This window comes from Anolis carolinensis, chromosome 6 (assembly GCF_035594765.1).
Source record: "Anolis carolinensis isolate JA03-04 chromosome 6, rAnoCar3.1.pri, whole genome shotgun sequence".
Classification (NCBI taxonomy): Eukaryota; Metazoa; Chordata; class Lepidosauria; order Squamata; family Dactyloidae; genus Anolis; species Anolis carolinensis.
The window spans coordinates 101905102-101925564 of record NC_085846.1 but is presented as its reverse complement, the minus strand read 5'-3'; the positions used below and the strand labels follow the sequence as shown (position 1 = coordinate 101925564).

The 20463-nt window shown below is 40.3% G+C and overlaps 1 protein-coding gene across 3 annotated transcripts in view; it reads right to left on the bottom strand.

The window, feature by feature from the left end:
* Positions 1-6549, bottom strand: part of zeb1 (zinc finger E-box binding homeobox 1) — a 71780-nt gene extending 65231 nt beyond the window's left edge. The window contains exon 1 of one of the 3 annotated variants that reach the window (XM_003221968.3): positions 6414-6549. In XM_003221968.3, the coding sequence (XP_003222016.1) occupies positions 6414-6471 (58 nt within the window). In that variant the 5' untranslated portion in view covers positions 6472-6549. Of the gene's footprint in view, positions 1-2560; positions 2768-5505; positions 5640-6413 lie in introns of those variants that run through there. The other 2 variants (XM_062957611.1, XM_062957610.1) reach the window with 2 other exon arrangements.
* Positions 6550-20463: the final 13914 nt, after the last annotated feature.

Sequence of the window (20463 nt, the reverse complement as noted above, 5' to 3'; positions counted from 1 at the left end):
TGAGGACCCCTGTTTATGTGAGAACACATCCTCTATGATATAGGATTGTATAAAATAATTATAACTTTAGTGTTGATAGTCTCCAAACATCTGGTGGAAAATACAGTATCTATCAGTGGCACTATGAGGACTTATACAGAATAGTGGTTTGCACTGTGAGCAAGGAAGTTCCTAGATTAAGAAAAAGCAGTGAAGGTAAAATTCCTGGGACTTCACAGATAAAAGAAAAAGAAAATACTTTCATATTATATTTTGGTATCTCAGCAGATAGTTTTAATATCTGCTGCCAAATCTCAGCATATATATGTTTTCTGTTAATTTATAGTACCATAATGGGCCCCCCGGATCTGCAAATACAACCAATCATGGATTGTCACACCTCATATTAATAAATGGTGATGACATGAATGCAGACATGCTGGAGTGCTTGTGCTCACATTTCTGCCATTCAATAATATGGGAATATGGGGTGCAATCATCCATGTTTTTTCGTATCTGAATCCAAGAACCCTTTGTGGTTATAGCAGGCTCACTGTACTTAAAAGGCAAACCTATATCAACATGCAAATGGATCTTGCAGAATCTTTGAGACCGAGAAAAAGAAGTTTGTACCATAGGCTTTTGCAGACTGGATCCAATAAATCTGCTGAAATAGTCCGTATCTACAAAACAATAGGCTTTTTCTTAGTAAGACTCCAGAGAGCTCCACGATTTCTTTATATGTACAGTAACTTTAAAGAAACATCTGATCTTTTCCCAGTGCAAGTGCTCAGTGGCCCTGGTACATAGTTCCACATTACTCAGTCATGAACTCCCTAAGTTATCTTAGAAAAATTATTCCTATCTTTATCCCACTCAATAAAATGGAAAAATTCTATCTCCAACCTTACAGGTCTATTAGTAATGAGTGGGAATGGAAAATAAGCTCTTTAAATGTTCAAAAATAATTCTATAAATACGATCATGTTTTAGGTAGTCGGTAATGGGCCAAAATCATTTAGTGTATTTCCAGCAAACAAATATACACATGCAGGTATGAGCTTTTATAGCACTACATCTGGTCAGTGAGAACACAGATACATCTGCAACAACATTGTTCTCTGCCACACCATCAGATAGAACATCAACTATTTCCCTTTTTTCCTCAGAAGGAAAGGTCTTTATATGGAAGCTCAGCCATATCCCAACTGTGTATACGTACCACAGGACAACTTTAGGGCCTATTTGGCAGAGAGCTGCATTACAAATCTATTTAATAGACTATGCACATTCCAAAATAAGTTGTACAAAGTAAAAAAGCAATTTTAGTTGAAGTAGCCTGAGCACAACACTCTACTTGCCCCATGAACTACTGAAAGAAAGGAGTAGGTAAACCACGCATTCTAACATCAATACGATGGAGAAAAATTGCCACAAAAATCGTAAATTCATACTGAATGATAGTTTAAAGGTAAATTAACTATATAGGAGTATGTTAAAATGTATACCTGACAGAGAATTAGCCTAACAGACACAAAATGTTAAACATGGTTATAGATGCCTCTGACAGTAATATGGCACTATTAGTACTCTTATGAGTACTGTGTGTTAGCCAATCAAGAAGAGTATAGCAAAGTAATTATATTTAAATCATAATCCTGTATACAGAAGTAATTCTTACTGAATTCAACACATCTTACTCCTAAGTAAATAGGTACTGGATTACAGATTTAGAGAGTTAAAATGGCATATATTTCAGCTACATCTGTGTTAACACACAAAAATAACAAACATTTTTATTTGGGGGAGAAAGAATTTTAATATATCATTTTATTAAAATCTTTCCTTTAAAGGAGATGTCTACTACTACTCCATTAAAACAGCAGTACATAACTTGATGTTACTAGATAAAAAACAGTTAGGGAAGTCAGTTTATCACAGTTTGTCCTCCTTAAATCTCATGGCAGAAAAATCATTGCATAGGATTAGCTGCAGGCATGGTACCTATCTTCCAAAGGCAAGAGATCAACATCCTCTTTATGACAGAGATTTGGCAGAGAAGCAATTTCAATTGTCCATCTGTGGCAAAGGTTTAAGGGTTAACTTCCCCCAGCAATTTTGATCAGTAAACATTTGCAAGTCAAACAGGAACCTACTGCTGAGAAATCTCTATTATCTGGCATCTATTATCTAGCCAATCCAATGATGGTTAACACAGGGAAAGTCAAGTTATTATTTATCTGTTAAAATGTTATGTGACAGTTAGAACCACCTAATAATACATGTAGGAAGCTCTTTAAAACCTGTGAACACAGGTATGATGATTTCAACCCAAAATCACAAAATTTAAAAAAACAATGGTATTGTATCCCACACACCTTTTGTTTTCCACAAGTCATGCATACTGCAGGGGGAACGTTTGTGCTGCACACAGCCTTAAATCTGTTTTTCTAATATTAAGCACAAAGGAAAAACACTGACAGCAAGCATGGTAAATAAATCCCTCCCTTGAGAATGAACGCAGCAGACAGGAGAGGGCTGACATGCATGCAAGAGAAACCTCACACCATTTTTTTTCTACCTGCACAAGTTGCCATTTGCTGCAGCCTTCAGATTCCCTTTCCCCCTCGATTTCAAAGGCAAGGTATTCAAGCAGGCACAAAGCATCTGTTGATATGCTTTAGAGGCATGATAGTCCACATCAGGAGCATCTTTAGGGGAAAATCCATTTTCTCTCCTGCTCAGGTAAACATGTTTACAGCTCCTGCCCAGAGACTGGGTGGTTCAGGTTCGCATGTCACACACATGTCGTCAGCAGCCACGAAAAGCCCCTTTTCCTCTATCATTAACATTTCCAACAAGGTAGGGAGAGAGGTGCAGTTTCGGGACTTACCTGTAATACAGCCTCAACCTTAAACAAGGTTTAAGCAAGGTAAACAAGCAAGGGGTCTAAAGCAAGGCATTATTAGCATTTGCAATGTCATAAACAGATCTTCTGATCCTCGCTTTCTATAAACCCACCCATGGGGGGGGTGGGGTGGGGATGGGGACAGGAGCCTGGTGATGGTTCAGAACCGTTAGATCAACTTGTGAGTCGGCTGGAAAGGCAATGTTTATGTTGTGCGTGTTTCAGACGTTAAGTATGGTGAAGCTGTGGCGCCCTCCCTGCTCTGGGGAAAACCATAATTCCTGCTGGGAGTTATTTTGAAGAGAGAGAAAAAAAACACTAGTGCAAAAAAAAACCAACATTATGATCCTGGGCCAAAAGGCTTCCTATCCACACAACCGTATACAGAGTACAGGAAATGCCACACACAAAGCTCAAGAATTGCCAAGAAAGGTTACAAAACCATCCCATGAAGTCACCAGCTTTCCCCTTATGGGGTTGCTATGAGTTTTCCGGGCTGTATGGCCATGTTCCAGAAGCATTCCCTCCTGACGTTTCGCCCACATCTATGGCAGACATCCTCAGAGGTTGTGAGGTATATTGGAAACTAGGTAAGGGGGGTTTATATATCTGTGGAAGGTTTGGGGTGGGAGAATGTAGTTTCCAATATACCTCACAACCTCTGAGGATGCCCTAGCATAGATGTGGGTGAAACTTCAGGACAGAACGCTTCTGGAACATGGCCATAAAGCCCCAAAAACTCACAGCAACCCAGTGATTCCGGCCATGAAAGCCTCCGACTACACATTTCCCAACAGGCGCAATGGGTCCAAAGCCCCTACAAAACAACGGGGGAAGTTTCGCACATTTACCCGCCCCCCCAACACACACACTTCAAGGAAGCTTCCCAACTCGTTTCAAAGTAGTGCTCAGAGAAGGAGGGGGAGAGGAAAGGCAAAAGGCAGCCCTGAAAACTGAAAAGTAAGCGTCCTTCCTATATAAGGCTGTATGAGTCGGTCGCAAGCAGCCAGGGAAGGAGGGGCGGTCGAGGCCAAGCCGTTTCCACCCGTTATGAGGATTATTACACAAACAGGTACCTCGACATCCAAGAAGAGGGCGAGGAAAGGGAGCAACTTGGCTCCCCCGCCAACCCACAGGCGAGCCCTCCTCCGCCCCTTTGACAAAAGGGGGGAATGAAGCCCACTTCTAACACTTCTGCCAAGAGCCGGAGGCTGGCGGGGCGGGGGGAGGAGGAGGAGGAGAAACAATATGTTCAATGGCTACGGAGATAAATCAACATGCACTGCAGGCACTAAAAGAGGCGGAGGCGAAAGTAAAGGGGAGTGAAGGGGGGGAGGAGAAAAGGAGGGGAGGGGGTCCCTTTCCAGGCGCAAGGGGGGGGGGAGCTTTCCTTCCCCCCTTTCCCCTCCGTCGCTAAAAGAAATAAATAAGCAAGCAAAAAAAGGAAAATCAATACCCACTGCAGCAAGCAACAGTGCTTGGCCTCCACTCCCCTTCTTTCCCTTCTTCCTGCCGGGGCCAAAGCACGCCACGCTCTCTCTCTCTCTCTCTCTCTCTCTCCCCCACACACACACTCCCCGCAAAACAAACAAACAACACACAAACAAACATATATACACGCAAAGATTTACATATATACACAAACTACACACATATAGAGATGCACAAATAATTATATGCACACACACACACATTTTCAAAGTGTTTCTGCTTATTCACCCCGGCTCGCTTTGCATGCATATGTATACACACACAGACATAGACAAACTGTACACATACATATTTCTAAAGAGTTTGTGCTTGTTCAACCCCACTTTCTATACACACAAACACAAGCATTATATATACACACAAACTCTCCACACACACACACACACACATTTCCAAGGTGTTCTTATTTGCCCCGGCTCATCATATACATATATACATGCATGAACACACACATATTAATATAATAACGATTTTTTTTCTGACCTGCCTCTCCTCACACCTCTAGGCATGTACACACACAAACTATACACTTTCTCTACATATATAGTGTATGCATTATATATATATATATATATACTCTAGTGTGTATATATTCTCTATATATACATATATATTCTCTCATCGTGTGTATCATATATATATATACACACATATTCACTCTATGTATAATGAGTCTCTGTGTGTGTGTGTGTGTGTGTGTGTATATGTGTATATATATATATATATATATATATATATATATATATATATATATATATATATATATATATGTCACACACACTATATATTGACACACCAACTGTTGTGCTTATTCATCCCGACTCCTTTTGCCCTCCCAAACAACAACAAAACTCTTGTTGGGGTGGGGAGTGTAATGCATACACACACACACACACATATATATACACATACAGACTCCCTGTGTATATATATATATATATAGAGAGAGAGAGAGAGAGAGAGAGAGCGTACACACACACACATACGATATAGAGACACCAACTGTTTGTGCTTATTCACCCCGACCCCCTTTGCCCTCCCAGTCTCCGCAAACAACGACAAAACTCTTTGCCGGGGTGGGGAAAATAATCATCACAACAATAATAATAACGAAACAAGAGCCGTACGTGTGCGATGTGGGGCGGGGGCAGGGAAGAGAAGACGGGCTCTCCCAACGAGAGGAGGAAGAAGAGAAGAGGAAGAAGAAGAGAAGGAGGAAGAAGATGAGGAGAAAGAAAGAGGGGAAGTGAATAGGTGGAAGAAGAGGAGGAAGAGGAAGAAGATGAGGAGGAAGAAGAAGAGAAAGAGGAGGAGGAGAGAAGAGGAAGAGAAGGAAGAAGAGAAGAGAAGAAGAGGAAGAGGAAGAAAAGAAGAAGAGGAGGAGGAATAAGAAGAGGAAGAAAAAGTGGAAGGAGAGGAGGAAGAAGAGGAGGAGGAGGAAGAGAAGAGGAGGAGGAGGAATAAGAGGAAGAAAGGGTGGAAGAAGGAGAGGAGGAAGAGAAGAAGAGGAGGAAGAGGAGGAAGAAGAAGGGGATCCCCCTAATGTCGCCCCCTTCTTCTTCTTCTTCCCTTGAGAGAAAAAAGTTATTATTTCTCTCCTTCCGTTCTCTCTCCCCGCAAATCCAGCCCGAGACCCTCCTCGGGGCAGGGAATAAGTTTCCAAGTTGCGGCCTCCTTTGCCTCTTCCTCCTCGTCCTTCCTCTCCTTCTTCTCCCTTCAGCCCCGAAAGCACCCTCACAGGAGGGAGGAAGGGAGGGACAAAATGGACAGAGGGAAGAAGGGGAGGAAGGGCAGCCGGCGAGTAACGGTCCTCGGCCTGAGGGAGAGCCAGAGCCAGAGCCAGAGCGAGAGCGGAGGCACCGCTAGGCGGGCGACGGCAGCACAGCACAGCCCAGCACAGCCCAGGTAGCGGACCTAACGGTGCGGAGGGAGCGAGGGAATTACTTTCGACTTCTCTCCTTTCCCCCTTCTCTTTCCCCCTTCCTCTCCCCTCAGATCCATGGGAGACCAGAGCCCCGCTCGCGGCCCAACTGACCGTGGTTGCGCCGGGGGTTCGCCTGCTTCCTGCGCTTACACCTGGGGCCATCCGCCATGATCCTCTCGCTGGTGTCTCCGCGCTCCAGTCACCTCCTCCCTCCCCTCCCTCCCTCCCTCCCTCCCTCCCCCTCCCCCCCTCCCTCACACTTTACGACACTGGGTGGTGTGCTCTGTGTATGTGTTATTCTGTGTGACAGACTCTCTCTCTCTCCCCTCGCGCTCCCTTTTTTTCCTCTCTCTCTCTTCACTTTTTTACATCACCTTCCCACACCTAGTGGCTGCTCGGCCGCCGATGCCGCCGGAACCTCGTTGCCACGGGAGACCGGGCCCGCTTTACGGCAGCGCGTCCGTTCGAACCAGCGGAGAGGGAAAAGTTTTCAGGCCTGGCAGGTAACCATGAGAAGGCGCTGAGGAGGAGGAGAAGGCGGAGGAAGGGGCGCAGCGGGCCTACTGTAGGGGGGAATTGGGAGGGGTTGTCAATATACAACCTCTATTATATCTATATCTATACATCATATAAGGGAGGGGCGAAAGATAAAGGAAGGGGACCCCCCCCCCCTTTTCATGAGCTAAGAGGCCTGTCTTTGGTATTGCAATGGCAGGCCTCTAGGGAAGCCTTTTTGGGTCTAATGCCTAACAAATAAAATGTATTATTACTATTATTATTATTATTAAACTTTATTTGTACCCCGCTAGCATCTCCCGAAGGACTCGATGCGGCTTACAAAGGCCAAGGCCTCAACACACAATGTAGCAATACAAAACAAAAGGCAAATTAAAACAAAACAGTATAAACCACAAGCAATAACAATACGCTAGAACACAATAGAACTGGGCCGGGCCAGAGTAATGGGTACAAGATTAAAAGTGCTGATGTGACAGGTGATATATAAGACTTATAGGGCAAGTGCAGAGTGCGATATGCGATCTTAGTTCTAATAACTTATGGGACTTGGTATTGGAGATTTCCTATTAATCTGGGAAGGCACATTGGAACAGCCAGGTCTTCAAATTCTTTCTGAAGACTGCCAATGTAGGGGCCTGTCTAAGATCCTTGGGGAGGGTGTTCCAGAATCGGGGGGCCACCACAGAGAAGGCCCTGTCTTGTGTCCCCACCAACCGCGCTTATGACGTAGGCGGGATCACGAGCAGGGTCTCTCCAGATGACCGAAGTGAATGCGTGGCTTCGTAGACAAAGATGCGGTCATGGAGGTAGGATGGTCCCAAACCGTTCAGGGCTTTGTAGGTAAGCACCTGCACCTTAAATTGGGCTCGGTAAATAAATGGCAAATAAATTGGGCTTGGTAAATAAATTATTATGCCCAAATATTATTCTGATGCCCTAACAATAAAATATATTATTATTATTCTAATGACCATATAAACAAATAAAATGCATTATTATTATTATCATAATGCCCACATAGGTATTATTATTTTGATGCCCAAATAAATAAAATGTATTATTATTACTATTATTCTAATTTGTCTTTGCCAAATTATGGAGAACAAACCAGATCCCTTCAATTAATCAATGGCTATTAAAAGTATGAGAAATAAAGACCATGGACAGACTAACCTTCCTGATGAAGAAACACCATGGACAACCAATAAAAGAAACTGACTGGTCAATATTTGAAGAATACATAAGGAAAAGACGGACATACCCCGAAGAAATTCCATAAGAACAACCAGAAATATACAAACCTAGCAATACAACATGTGGCTTCAGGAGGCAAACTGACCCCCCACCCAAATTGACAGTTTCCCACGGAATAGCTGACACCACAAGGGGACCACTCTCTGACATCTAAAGACTCAACCGACCCTCCCAAATCTCTCTCTAGCCCCCTCCCCCCTCCTAAAACCCACCCCTTTGCTTTTCTTTCTCCCCCTTTCCCCTTTTTCCTCCCCCTTCTTCTATAATCCCTCTCTCCCAGCCCCACCCCCTCCTCCCTACCCCTACTTCCCTCTCCCATTTTTGAACCCCAGTATTTTAAACCTGTATGCAAAAATACTTAATAAAAATTATTTTAAAAAATAAAATAAAATGTATTATTTTTACTATTATTCTAATACCCAAATAAATAAATAAAATGTATTATTATTATTCTGATTTGCAAATAAATAAAATGTATTATTATTCAAATGCCCAAATATTATTATTCTAATGCCCAAGTAAACAAATAAATGCATTATTATTCTGATTCCCAAATACTATTATTCTAATGCCCAAGTACAGTGCGTTAAAGCGCTGAGTTGCTGAACTTGCGGACCAAAAGGTGCCAGGTTCAAATCCCAGGAGCAGAATGAGCGCCCGCTGTTAGCCCCAGCTCCTGCCAACCTAGCAGTTCAAAAACATGCCAATGTGAGTAGATCAATAAGTACTGCTCTGGCGGGAAGGTAACGGCGCTCCATGCAGTCATGCCGGCCACATGATCTTGGAGGTATCTACGGACAATGCTGGCTCTTTGGCTTAGAAATGGAGATGAGCACCAACCCCCAGAGTCGGTCACGACTTAACGTCAGGGGAAAACCTTTACCTTACCTTACCTTACCTTAAACAAATACTGTAAATGCATTATTATTCTGATTCCCAAATAAATAAATAAAATGCATTATTATTATTATTCTGATTTGCAAATAAACGAATAAAATGTATTATTATTCAAATGCCCAAATATTATTACTCTGATGCCCAAGTAAACAAATAAAATGTGTTGTTTTGTTGTTGTTGTTGTTGTTGTTATTATTATTATTATTATAATTCCTAAATAAACAATTTTTTATTATTCTAATGCCCAAATAAACAAATAAAGTATATTATTGCTGTTTTTGTTGTTATTATTATTCTAATGCCCAAATAAATAAATAAATACATAAAATGTATTTTTATTATTCTGATGCCCAACTAAATAAACAAATAAATGTATAATTATTATTCTGATGTCCAAATAAACAAATAAAATGTTACGCACACAGGTTTATTGGAATACACAAGCCCCCTCGATGGTTTGTCACCTTGTTGTGGTGAGGGGGCTTGTGTGTTCCAATGAACCTGTGGGCGTAACCATTGGAGTCAGTCCAGGAGGGGCCACAGGGGAGGTTCCAGCCCAAGCACAATCCGAAGAATTCAATGGCAGACCAGGCGGAAGATAGCATAGTACATGTGTGATTGAGAAGCCACCGTCATCATGTTAACCATGCCACTGGTTGGGACCCTCACTCTGTGAATATTGTGTGTTGATTGGCTGTGCACCGACCTCCACACATTAAAAAAACTCATGCACAGGTGTCTTCCAAGAAAAATAAAACCCTTGGAAGGCCATCATACTCAGACAATGAGGGATCGCCTAAGTAATTATTATTATTCTGATGCCCAAATAAATAAACAAATGTATTATTAATATTATTATTCTAATGCTCAAATAAACAAAGAAAATGTATTCATTCTTCTTCATTATAATTATTATTGAGAGTGTTTTGCATTTTGGGTGCCCCCCGCACTGAAATATTTTAACTTTGAATATGTTTTAATGGTTTTTAACTGGGAATTTTTAAAATACTGTTTATATTTAATTCTGTTTTAATGTTTACATATTTGTATGTTTTAAATCGTATGCTAATAATTTTACATTAAGCCGCATTGAGTCATCTTGAGGAGAGATAATGCAGGGTATAAATAAATATAATAATAATATGTACCTTGGAAATGGGATTCCAGTCTAAACACAGATTTTATTTATTTATTTATTTACTGTATTTTTACTCTGCTCTATCTCACCCCAAAGGGGACTCAGAGTGGCTTCCAGGTTGGCAATAATTCAATGCCACAACAAACATAAGCATAAATACAATATGCGCCATACATTAAAATCCGCAAAAAAAAAAAAACAACAACAACCGTGACATATCAGTACATTAAAATAAACTCTTAACACAACACAAGATTCAAAGTCATAATCCAGGAGCTGTTTCAGTCGTGTTACAATCATTTCATGGCTGCCTTTTGTACTGTGCTACTCTCAGAAAGCTTGGTTCCACAGCCAGTTTTTAATTTCTAAAGGTCAGGAGGGAGGAAGCTAATCTAATTTCACTGGGAAGGGAGTTCCACAGACAAGGGGCCACCAGTGAGAAAGCCCTGTCCCTCGTCCCCACCAGTCACACCTGTGAAGGAGGTGGGACTGAGAGCAGGGCCTCCCCAGAAGATCTTAGTCTCCAAGGTGATTCATAGAGGGAGATACGTTTGGGAAGATAAGCTGGGCCGGAACTGTTTAGGGCAGTGGTTCTCAACCGGTGGGCCTGCTGGGCCGCGGGAAAGAAAATCCGGTCCGCAAACATCCTTCCTCTTTATTTATTTATTTAATTAATTTTATTAATCTGGGCAAGCAGATGGTTACTGGATGGCATACTGTATGTTCTGCATCAGAAACTAGTACTAATGTGGTCTATTCAATGCAATTTTCCAAATCAGCACCCCAAATAACCAAACCAAATCTAAAGTTGACCAAAAACTGATACATAACCCTTTTGGTTCTAATGTTGGAGAGTGGTCCCTGGTCACAGTGGTCCCTGATCAAGTGGGACCTTGTCAAAAAAAGATTGGGAACCACTGTTTAGGACTTAATAGGCTAAAGCCAGAACTTTGAATTGTGCTCGCTAGCAGACTGGCAACCAGTGGAGCTGATGTAATGGGGGTTGTATGCTCCCTGTATGCCGTTCTAGGGAGCAATCTGGATGCCACCCATTGGACTACTTGAAGCTCCAAACAGTCTTCAAAGGCAACCCCAAGTAGAGCACGTTGCAGTAATCTGTTCGAGATGCAAGAAGAGCGTGGATCACCCTGGCCAAGTCTGGCTTCTCAAGGTACGGGTGCAGCTTGCGTACAAGCTTTAATTGTGCCAAAGCTCGTCTGGCCACTGCCAAGACCTGAGGTTCCAGGCTCAGTGATGAATTCAGGAGAACTCCCAAGCTGCAGACCTGTGATTTCAGGGGGAGTGTCACCCCGTCCAGCACAGGCTGTAACCCTATACTCTGTTCAGCCTTTTGACTGACTAGGAGTACCTCTGTCCTGTCTGGATTCTATTTCAATTTGTTCGCCCTCATCCAGACCGTCACAGCTGCCAAGCACCAGTTCAGGACCTGGATAACTTCCTTAGCAGCAGGTGGAAAGGAGTGATAGAGTTGGACGTCATCTGCATACAGATGACATCGAATTCCAAAACTCTGGATGATCTCTCCCAGTGGCTTCATGTAGATGTTAAACAGCATGGGAGACAGTACTGAACCCTGCGGGACCCCACAGAACAAAGGCTGCGGGGCCAAGCAGGTGTCCCCCAACAACACCTGAGTGCAATCCTCCAGGAAGGACTGGAGGCACTGTAAAACAGTGCCTCCAAGTCCCATTCCCGCAAGGATACCATGGTCTATGGTATCGAAGACTGAGAGGTCCAAGAGAACCATCAGGGACACACTCCCCACTGAAGTTCCCTGCGTAGATCGTCCAACTGAGACCAAGGCTGTCTCAGTTCCATAACCTGGTCTGAAGCCAGACTGCAACGGATCTAGATAATCAGTTTTTTCAAGAATACCTGAAGTGAGGCAACCACACATTCCAAGACTTTGCCCAACAAGGGGAGATTGGAAACTGGCCAAATGTTCTTCAGTTGAGTGGGATCCAATGATGAGTTTTTTCAACAGCGGTTTCATCACAGCCTCTTTTTGGCTGGCTGGAATCTTGCCTTCCTGTAAGGAGGCATTAACCACCAACTTCACCCAAACCCCCTCTGATCTGCTTTATCAGCCAGGATGGGCAGGGCTCCAGGATGCATTTGGTCACTCCTGCCTCTCCAAGGATCTTGTCCAGATCCTCGGGTTGCACTAATTGAAATAAATCCATTGAAATCAGACAAACAGATGATCATTCTACATCTTCAGAGACTGCAGTTAAAGTGATGTCCAGGTTGGAACAGATCAGAGCAACTTTATTCGCAAAAAATTGAGCAAATGCTACACAGCTAGCTGGCCAATGGTCAGTGATCCCGTCTTACGAGGTGGAATTTAACAAGCTTCTGACCATTCAAAACAGCTTGGCTGGATGATTCCTTGCAGACAAAATGTTGGCTGCAATGAAAGCTTTCTTTGCGGCCTCCACTGCCATGGAGTAAGTCTTTATATAGGCACATACCTGTGTCCGATCTGATTCGCTACAATGTGAACGCCACACACGCTCAGATAACCTAAACATGATATTTTAAAATTATTTTGTGTTTTTGCAGCCACAGAACCCTCACATTTTAATCATTAATTTTTGTGTATTGTAATCTACGTATTTTGTCAAAATACGTTTTAATATGTATATTTTATATAATGTTTATGATTGTTATGTGTTTTTAGAAATGTAACCCACCACGAGGAGAGGCAGGTAATAAAAATTATTATTATTATTATTATTATTATTATTATTATTATTATTATTATTATTATGCATGTCATGTACCTTATTAATATCATTATTAAGCTTGAGTGCTTAGGACCAGAACTGTTCCATACTTTGGATTCCCCCCCCCCCCCCCCCCCCGATTTTGAAATACTTACATATAGATAATCTTGGAGATGGGGGCCAAACCTAAACATGACATTCATTTATTCTTCATATACACCTTGTAGATCTAGTCTGGAGTAACTTTTTACACAATAGTTTCATACTTTTGTTCATGAAACCAAGTTTGTGTTCACTGAGCTATGTAGGCAATTTCATATTTTGGAGGATTGTGGAAACTCATTTTTGCTATTGCAATCTGGTGAAGGGACTTTATGTAGATTGAGTAACCCTTATCCAAAAGGCTTGAGAGTGTTTTGTATTTTTCCAGATTTTTGCATATTTGTATGTAACATTATTATTATTATTATTATTATTATTATTATTATTATTATTATTATTATATTTATAACCATTTTTTCTCTTAATTGAGATGCAAAGCAGCTTGGAGATAGGAGGCAAGTCTAAAAACCCAATTTATTTCTATCCTGTGTACATATTATACACATCCTCTAGAGCAGTGGTTCTCAACCTGGGGTCTCCAGATGTTTTTAGCCTTCAACTCCCAGAAATCCTAATAGCTGGTAAAATGGCTGGGATTTCTGGGCCAAAAACGTTTGGGGACCCCAGGTTGAGAACCACTGCTCTAGAGATTTCTAGAGAGGACACTTTAGGAATATCTAGATCCTTCAGTATGATTTTATGGAAAATCTCTGGATGACCTAGAGTTTCCTTGAGATGTGTTCTCTCAGATAAAAAAAATAGTATTTATTATACTTGTGCCTTTCCTAGCTTCAAGAGGTCCTCTGCCCCAAATCCCAGTGAATGTGAAGGCTCGATTTTATGTATTTAAAAATTAATTGGAGGAGGTGACTGTTGATTTCTGGTTGCGACTTTGTAGGAAACTAAAGGTTGGACTAGAGGGACTTTGATCCAGAAGGAAACTGCATTCTTAGAGAAAAATGTCATTTGATAAATAAGTTAGTAAAAGTTCTTTCTGAGTAAGCATGCACAGTATTGGGCTTCACAAGGAAAATAAAGCTCATCTTCTTAGGTGGATGATAATGAAGTTGTTCTCCTTCTTAGAAAGCACTATATTAGAGTGTCATTCCTCCTTCTGATCTGTAATGCAGCTTCATCTGGTCTAATTGCCATCTCCGCCTCCTCTATAGATTAGTGACAGGGATTTACTTGTCATGTACTTAAAAGTCTAGGTATTGCCATAGAATAATTTGCATAGTCAACATTAATTACTTTATAGAACTTTTTAAAAAATGCCTCTAGAACGTAGATGCCAGTGAACTCTTAGGAATTTGTAAGCATTCATTGGTTTTATTCATTAACAGCTGGAACGTTAGACAAAAAGGGAGTTGAAGATGTATTAAAAGATTACATGGTAAAAGTGCTGAATGAATTATTTGCCTTAATGTTTTCTGTGGAAGAGATAGGGCAGGTACCTGCGCCTGAAATGTTTTTCAGGAAAGGAATCTGAAGAATAGGTAAATTGTGGTGGCAACAGACGAGACTATAGATCTAATTAAGTTCAATCTCCCATTGCTACTTCAGCCCAATGTCAAGGTTTTGTTATTAATAATGAAATCTTTCTCTAAGCCTACAGGTTGGGGGGTTAGAAACACAGTCTTCAAAGATGAAAAACTCCAGAAGATTGGATTTCACTAAAGACTTTTTTTGGGGGAAAATGTGTACTAGAACAAACCATGAAGAGAATTAACTGTGGTTTCAGCAAGTCACTGTCAAGCTTTGATTATTATTCTGGATTTTTTTTTTATAAAAAAAGCTAGTTGAAATTTCAGTTCAGGCCCAAATTTAAGCTAAAATAGAAAGTATAACAACATATGGAAATGAGTTGTTATATTGTTATATTTTGTGTGGGTTTGTAAACCAGGGTGGTCCCCAAGTGCTGATGTGGAGATTGAAACTGGAAAATTGTTGGTTAATGTTCATTGGCCAATTCAAGAATCAGTCAAAATCTGATCAGGGAATTTTAGCTTAATTTAGGCCAAGATGTTTACATCAAACACAGCATGCCATGGGAAGAACAAAAAGACATGCAGCAGGTCAAGCATGGGATTTTGTTGCTTGTACATGAATCCAAACCATGGAATATTGCTGGTGTTCATGATTTCATGGCTGCATTGGAGGAAATGGTGAAAAAATGGTACATAAGCCTGAGGCTTATAGTTGTTCTGTCCCATTGGTATAAGCTATAGTTTAGTGCAGTGATGTGAAAAATGTAGCTTCCAGTGTATACGTGGTCCCTAAAACCTGTTTAGTGACCTACAAGGAGTCATGAACCACTCCACCCACAAATGGGAGCAACAATTCCACCAAATAGTCAATTGCTGCTCCTTGCTAACTTATAACGCCATACTCAACTTTCAGAAGTGGCAGAAAAATAACACATTAAAGTTCTGGTTATTTCTAGACAGGGATTAATGTTTTTGTTACTTAGTTCTTGCATGCAAGAATGAATGATTTCAAAGGTCTTCCCACTTGGCAAGAGGATTTGCATATTTTTATGAGTTTTCACATTTCAGCACTTTTTTTGTGAACAGTTAACTCAGAATTACATTTTGTTCAAAAACCTGCCTTCTCAACAAGAACAGTATTTTTTCAATACAGTCAACTAAGACAGGGGTACCAAACTCATTCTCACCAAGGGCCACATCAGCCTTATGGTTGCCTTCAAAGGGCCATCTGTGATTGTAAGACTGTATAAATGTAACTATTTTGTCCTGGTATTGAACGCTTTGTGGGCCACATAAAATGATGTGGTGGGCCAGATTTGGCCCATGGGTCTTGCATTTCACACATGTGAATGAAAGAGTCCTTAACAACATAAAAACTACTAGATGAGTTGTGTTTTCTGAGAGGTAGCAGCACTTTTCACATCTCAGATGAATTGAGCAACAATATTTCTTGATGAACCAGATTTGTGTACAGTGGAACACTTCTCTTAATTGGCTGTGCCACTAGTCTGTTAGGTTTCATTTTGAATACTGATGGCTGTTGCATTTGGCCATAACTTGAAAAATGTACAACATGTTCCACACCATTTGGAGAGCACATCTATCAACTTATAAGTATACAATTTGAGCTTAATGAGACTTGCTCTTCACTGGCTTTGCTGGCTAGGGTGGCTAAATTAGCAGTCCAATAGCCTGGTAAGACACATAACTTCTACTTCTCAGGTATAAGACTACTCTTAAATTCTTTAAGGGTTTCAAGAATAGAGTCTGCTATCAGATGTGTTACATGAATACATGACAAAGTTAAGAAATAGTAGTAATCCATTTTATCATATGATTATAGCTGTGTATTTCAGAAAAAGGACATTTCAAAGCACTTATGACTATCTTTTACATAGGAAACCCCTGTGAAATCCATAGAGTCACTATAAATCACTAGGCACATACAGACACAGGATGGAAGGGAGTCCAAGGACCATTTCATCCAACCCCCTGCTATGCAGCAACATACAAATCACTCTCAAGCTCTGTTCAAAGACCTCCAAAAATAGACTCCTCCTAGATAGTCTGATCCGCTGTTAAACAACTCTTACAGACAAGCCGTTCTACCTGTGTTTAAAGTGCTTAAAATGCCATTTATGGCTTTTGCACTAGACCATTTTAAAGTAATACTCTTTCTGCTGTGCTTGGTTCAGCTGGAGTAAAGATCAACTAACCTTGTCTAGACATTTGAAGAGCTGTAAGAAAGTGCTATATTATCTGGAAGCTCAAAAATGTTTGATAAGAGAAATGCAAGAACTGATAAAAGAAACAGGTGATATCCATCTGAGATGCTGCAATGAAAATATATTTTAGAAAATATCACTGTAGAAACACAGATAAGCTGTTGAAGAATAACACATTTCTTTAGAATGTGGCTTTAAGATGCGTATTTAAAAGATTATTGTAATGAAATATCCATAACTGGTGTTATTAATTAATCAAGTTCTGCAAACTCACTAGTCAGTAGATAAAAGAGTTTTCCTTTGTAGTATATACCAGGTTTGTTTAACATGCCTCAACTATATGTATGCCCCAGCTATAATGCCAGTGACCATTATATGCAGCTTGACATTTGGAAAGTTCATCTTGCAGCAGTGCTGTGTGATTATGGCCCCCAAGTTTTTGATACAAAAATAAAGAAGGGATAGCAACTGAGTATAATTTTATCAATTGATATAATGATCAATGAGCAAAAAGACAGCACTACAAAGAAATATCTTAGCAGGCATGGTTTCATCTTCTGATTTGTTGTGGAAAGATAGAACAGAGATGTTGGTTCTCCAAGACTTCCAGACTGCTGCTTCAGTGCTAAACAATGATCCTAGAGATTGGAACTTGAAACCCTGCTCAGCCATGGAAACCTGGGTCTGCCTCTTACTTAGAGAAAGGCAATGGCAAGCCACCTCTGGATAAGTTTCAACAAGAAAACCCTAGGATAGGATCATTCTAAGAGTTGACTTGAAGGACCATAATGATTGCCTCATTTACTGCCATTACTACTGCCATTGTCCATCCTCTGCAAAGGGAAGGGATCACAGAGCCAAAGCATGGGCCATTTCTTTACTGGTGGTAGATGAGGATTATAATGAGTCAGCGGTGGGTGTTCACATCACACTTTGCCATAGTAACAAGCACAAGTGCAAATGTACTTATGTAGAATGTTCTGAAAAGCAGATTGGTTTTTTGTTCCAAGTTCAGGCTTTCTGAAGAATTAAGTGTAAGCTGCAGGGGCACAGGCATAACATGGAACCCTTTGGGAACAAATACACTCATATTAGAATTGTTTCATGTTTAATATGCCACTGTTTAAGTTAAACAAGTCCCTAAAGATGGAAAAGTTGCAAAGCATTACCTTTTTCACATTAGCATTTTATATAGCATCGTCAGCATACATTTTGCATTAAAAAAGTCACATAAAAAGGTACGTTTGCACTTCATGGGACCTACATATATAAACGAATCACAAAGTTCAAACACACTTCTTTCTCCCTAGTTATTGGTCAAGGAAGATTAGATATTTTAGTATTTTTAAAACGAAATTTAAAGCAGTAAACCATGCTGCTGAGACCTCTTTAAGCCTCAAGCAAGAACAGGGACAATTACACAGATAATACATTCTCTGTATAATTGTCCATGGAATCCAGTTGTGAGATGGGGAAAAACTGTGATGATTAATTTTTTTCTTTTTCTCTCGGTTATAATAAGTCTTATTCTATAATAAAAGCAGCATCCTTTGCCCAAATGCTGCCCCATAGTGCTCCCCTTCTAAGCTATGTGGTAGAACTGTGGAGGCATATTTCTGGGCAAATGGCTAATAGCAGGAATTGCTGAATTTACACATTATTCTCCCACATTTCTCATTTTCTTCAACAGGTTTGTTTTGACTTATGTTTTCATTGTTTGCTGAAAGTTGGCACTAAAGCAACCCTATATAGTCGTGTACGTCTAGAAATGTTAGGAATTCAGTCCAAAAAACCTGAGTCAACTTATCCACAGGTCAGTGTGAGTACTGTATCTTAACTTTTACTAAAGTAGTAACCATTCCCTTCTCTTGAGTAGAATGAGGAAAGGCAAGAGCATAGTTCATCCTAGGAGAATCCTAAAGAAGCACCAATACCATCTACTTTCTCCACCTTGGTGGCATTTCTGGCCTTTTTGAATGCCTATGTGGATAAATTCTATGGAGAGGGGAAAGCACCATGAAGCTGACCCCCTGAGGAGACATTTATGCTTTTCCCCCTCCATAGAATGACTCTTGACTTATGCACGGGTCATATTAAGACCCATAATTTTGACTCCAAAAGTTGCCCATGACTTATACATGAAATTAACCAAAGCATGACTATATATAGTAGAGTCCATCTTTTTCTAATACAGTACCAACATTTTTGTATATACATTGCCTAGTGTGTACGTTTTTACAAATATTTTCCCCTAATATAATGGAATTTTTTTTGTATACATTCCCCAGTACACACAGGTATTTTTACTTTTTCCCTTAATGTACAAATGTTGGTTCATTTCTTTTTAGTTACAAACTGGATGCAAAATACAGGAATTGTGGAATTCCTCAATTTAGTAAATTCCAATTGCCTTGTGAATTGAAAGGTTCATGCAAAAATCTGGATCTAAAAAATGTTTCCAACATCTTTACTGATAAGGGGGGGGGGGGGGGGGCTGTAAATTCTTTCCAGTAAAACGCAGGAGCTGTTAGCTGCTTTTCTTTCTGATTAATTTTAATGATCAAGCATTAATGCAAATAGTTTTTGAAACCATTTTGAACAATGCTTCTTAATCTTTGTTTGATTCTGCAACCCCTCCATTAAACATTGATCTCAAATTTTTAACTTCCATCAAAATTTTATAAAAAGAATTTAAATATGTGGGAGATTTTCTTGACCCATAGTAAATATTCATGTGGAATATGTATTCAAACTGAGTTGAATTTTAAAATTAATTTTGTACTGTTTCATGAATATTGTAATAGTTTTTTTTAAAAAAATGTTAGGATGTTATGACTTCAGTAACAGAGATAATAGAGTTTATTAATGTGTGTCCAATGTGTGAGGATCTGTTTTACTGTAACCGATAAATCATGAACAAATTCTGAACAATTGTATTACATGAATGCTTTCCGTCCTGCTCTAATATAGTAAGCTCTGACCTGGTGGCAAGCCCAAATAATATTTTGCCATTCAGTCATTGTGAGGATAAGTAATTATTCTCTGAAGTGTTGTTTACTCTGGAAGCAACAATTGTGTACAAAATTAGTTCAGAATAATTAAATGAGTCATCCTTGGTATAAGGGAAATTAGCAACTAATAGGAGCCAGTTGCTGACTCAAGAAAACATAGTGCACAGGTGAATAGAACTTAGCTCTTAGCATATCATGCATAGATCTTGCACATGCTAAAACTGTTGCACAGGCTTGTTGGTGCCTTAACCTATTTGAAATATATAGTATGTGGGTTAAACATGGTTTCCAAGAGACATGTTGATCCTGCATATAACATGTGAAATACAATCGTATATGTTTCTGTTCAGAGTTACTCTTATTTGTGTTTGGTTGCAGGTAGGCAGAACAATTTTGTGTACATGAATGGGGAAGGGGAGAACCATGTTCTTTTTCCTCCAATTGAATCCTGTGTGAGCTTCAGACTTGAATAGATGAAGGGCCTGATGATCTATGGGTTTTGTAATGAACCGAGGGAGCTGTATGCTTCCATGACACTTTCTGTCCTGTTGCTGTAAAGACTTAATAAAAGAGGTTCTCTTATATCAGAAGAACAGTTGATCCTACTGTTGTGTGCTAGAGTTGAAAGCACATAGCATCCATGAAAAACATTGTTGCACATTTTGTATAGCTTGTAATGTTAAAAGAACACTGAGAGGAGTGGGGTGTTTGGAATGAAGGTGGCCTCACCTTTCTGGGCTTATGAACTCTCTAGTTAATGGTGCTCTCCCCATTCCTTCCT